This window comes from Myotis brandtii, unplaced genomic scaffold (assembly GCF_000412655.1).
Source record: "Myotis brandtii unplaced genomic scaffold, ASM41265v1 scaffold604, whole genome shotgun sequence".
NCBI lineage: Eukaryota > Metazoa > Chordata > Mammalia > Chiroptera > Vespertilionidae > Myotis > Myotis brandtii.
The window spans coordinates 3,796,199-3,797,985 of NW_005370286.1; the positions used below are offsets into that span (position 1 = coordinate 3,796,199).

Below are 1,787 nucleotides of genomic sequence, written 5' to 3' on the forward strand. Positions count from 1 at the left end.
CCTTTTAAAAAACCCCTTCCCTCCCCGGCCCTTGCACTCTTTGTGAATGAGGGCAGGGAACGCGGCCCTTCCCCCGCCCAGGAGCCACGCCAGACCTCCGCACTCAGAGGACTGTTTGTTAATAGTCCAATTAGATAATTGCCATCTTTCACTCCTTTTGCTCTGCATTTCCCATAAAGGAATGAATGGGGAGAGCGGAGTGGAGAGGGCTTCTGCCCCGGCGAGGTGACGAGAAGGGCTGGAGCATGCTCCTTGCACAAGGCCATGCGCTTGAATTGAATCATTGTAGCCTAATCAATGCTCTTATTGGATTACTGGCTGTTGCTTTTCTCAAAGATATTGTAGCAGAGACAATGAAATAGCTAGGGGAAAACTTTTTTTTTTTTAAAAGCAGATCTCACAGTTGAGATTTTCTAGGCTCTCTCCCTCTCCCCCTCTCTCTCCTGCTGGACTCTGAGTACAAAGCTGCCCTTTGAATGGGCTGCTCAGGGCTGCTGGAGGTGCAGGCTTGAAAAAACCCAACGGGGACTAAATGCGGAGCGGTGGCCGTTTAAGATGGCTGTCAGCATCGAGGTGTGTTAAGGAGTTGTTTGGGATGAAAGCTTGACTTTTTAGAGCGCGGGGGATATACTTTTTTGGGAAAACTTTTCCTCCTCCCCCCCTCCCTCTTCTTCTCTTTCCCCCTCTCTACAGGCAACTGTGCTGCAGGGTGTGCAAGAGGGGTGTGTGTGTGTGTGTGTGTGTGTGTGTGTTCTCTCCCCCCTCCACCCTCATTCAGCTCTATCTGTCGAGTGTGGAGAAAAACCCTCTAGCCAGTATGTGAGCAGGAGGGTCAAAGGCAAAGGGAAAGTTAATAACGCGTGTGTGTGTGTGTGTGTGTGTGCTCTCTCCCCCCTCCCCTCATTCAGCTCTATCTGTCGAGTGTGGAGAAAAACCCTCTAGCCAGTATGTGAGCAGGAGGGTCAAAGGCAAAGGGAAAGTTAATAACGCCGGCTAATGGTGCTAACCATTCAGCATGCATCTTGCCAAAAGTTTTTCTGGAAGTGTGAGTCTTTGATTGTGTGTTTCCTGAAAGCAAGACCAATCATTTCCGTTTATTCACTGGCTAAACCCCTACTTGATTGGGGACAAGGACAGAAACCATCCATTACGATCTGATATATTATCCAAACAATTTAGTGTATTCATGAGGTAACCGAAACGTGGGGGCTGCGAAATTACCCGTAATCAATTGCCACAGCGAGCGTGCGTCCCCCCGGGCGCCGGACCACTACAGCTCGCCCTCAGTGGCAGGCGGGAGCCTCAGCGTTTCGGAGTTGCGCCGCTCGCTACCTGCTCTCCAGGCGGGGGACACTGGACGCGCTCAGAACCCCGCCGGGACATTCATTCCTGCCTTTTGCCGCTCTCCGGGCCGGGCGCAGGGGCTGTATTGTTGGGGTTTTGTCCCCCCCACTCTGCCTCTTCTTTTTCTTTCTTTCTTTCTTTTTTTGTTTTGTTGCTTTTGCCTCTCCTATGTTCGGGAAACCAGACAAAATGGACGTTCGGTGCCACTCGGACGCAGAGGCTGCCCGGGTCTCCAAGAACGCGCACAAGGAGAGCCGGGAGGGCAAGGGCGCGGAGGGGAACCTCCCCGCCGCCTTCCTCAAGGAGCCGCAGAGCGCCTTCTCGGCGTCGGGCGCGGCGGAAGATTGCAACAAAAGTAAATCCAATTCCTCAGCGGACCCGGACTATTGCCGCCGGATCCTGGTGCGAGGTAGGGATGGGCAGGGCTGCGGGGCCCGCTCTGT

General features: G+C 53.4%; 1 protein-coding gene across 1 annotated transcript in view; it reads left to right on the plus strand.

Annotated features, from left to right (window-relative positions):
- The first annotated feature begins 1,443 nt into the window (after positions 1 to 1,443).
- The window catches only part of VAX1 (ventral anterior homeobox 1), a 3,971-nt gene continuing 3,627 nt past the window's right edge, over positions 1,444 to 1,787 (plus strand). Inside the window, exon 1 of the mRNA XM_014550563.1 lies at positions 1,444 to 1,753. Within this exon, the coding sequence (XP_014406049.1) occupies positions 1,513 to 1,753 (241 nt within the window). The 5' untranslated portion in view covers positions 1,444 to 1,512. The remainder of the gene's footprint in view (positions 1,754 to 1,787) is intronic.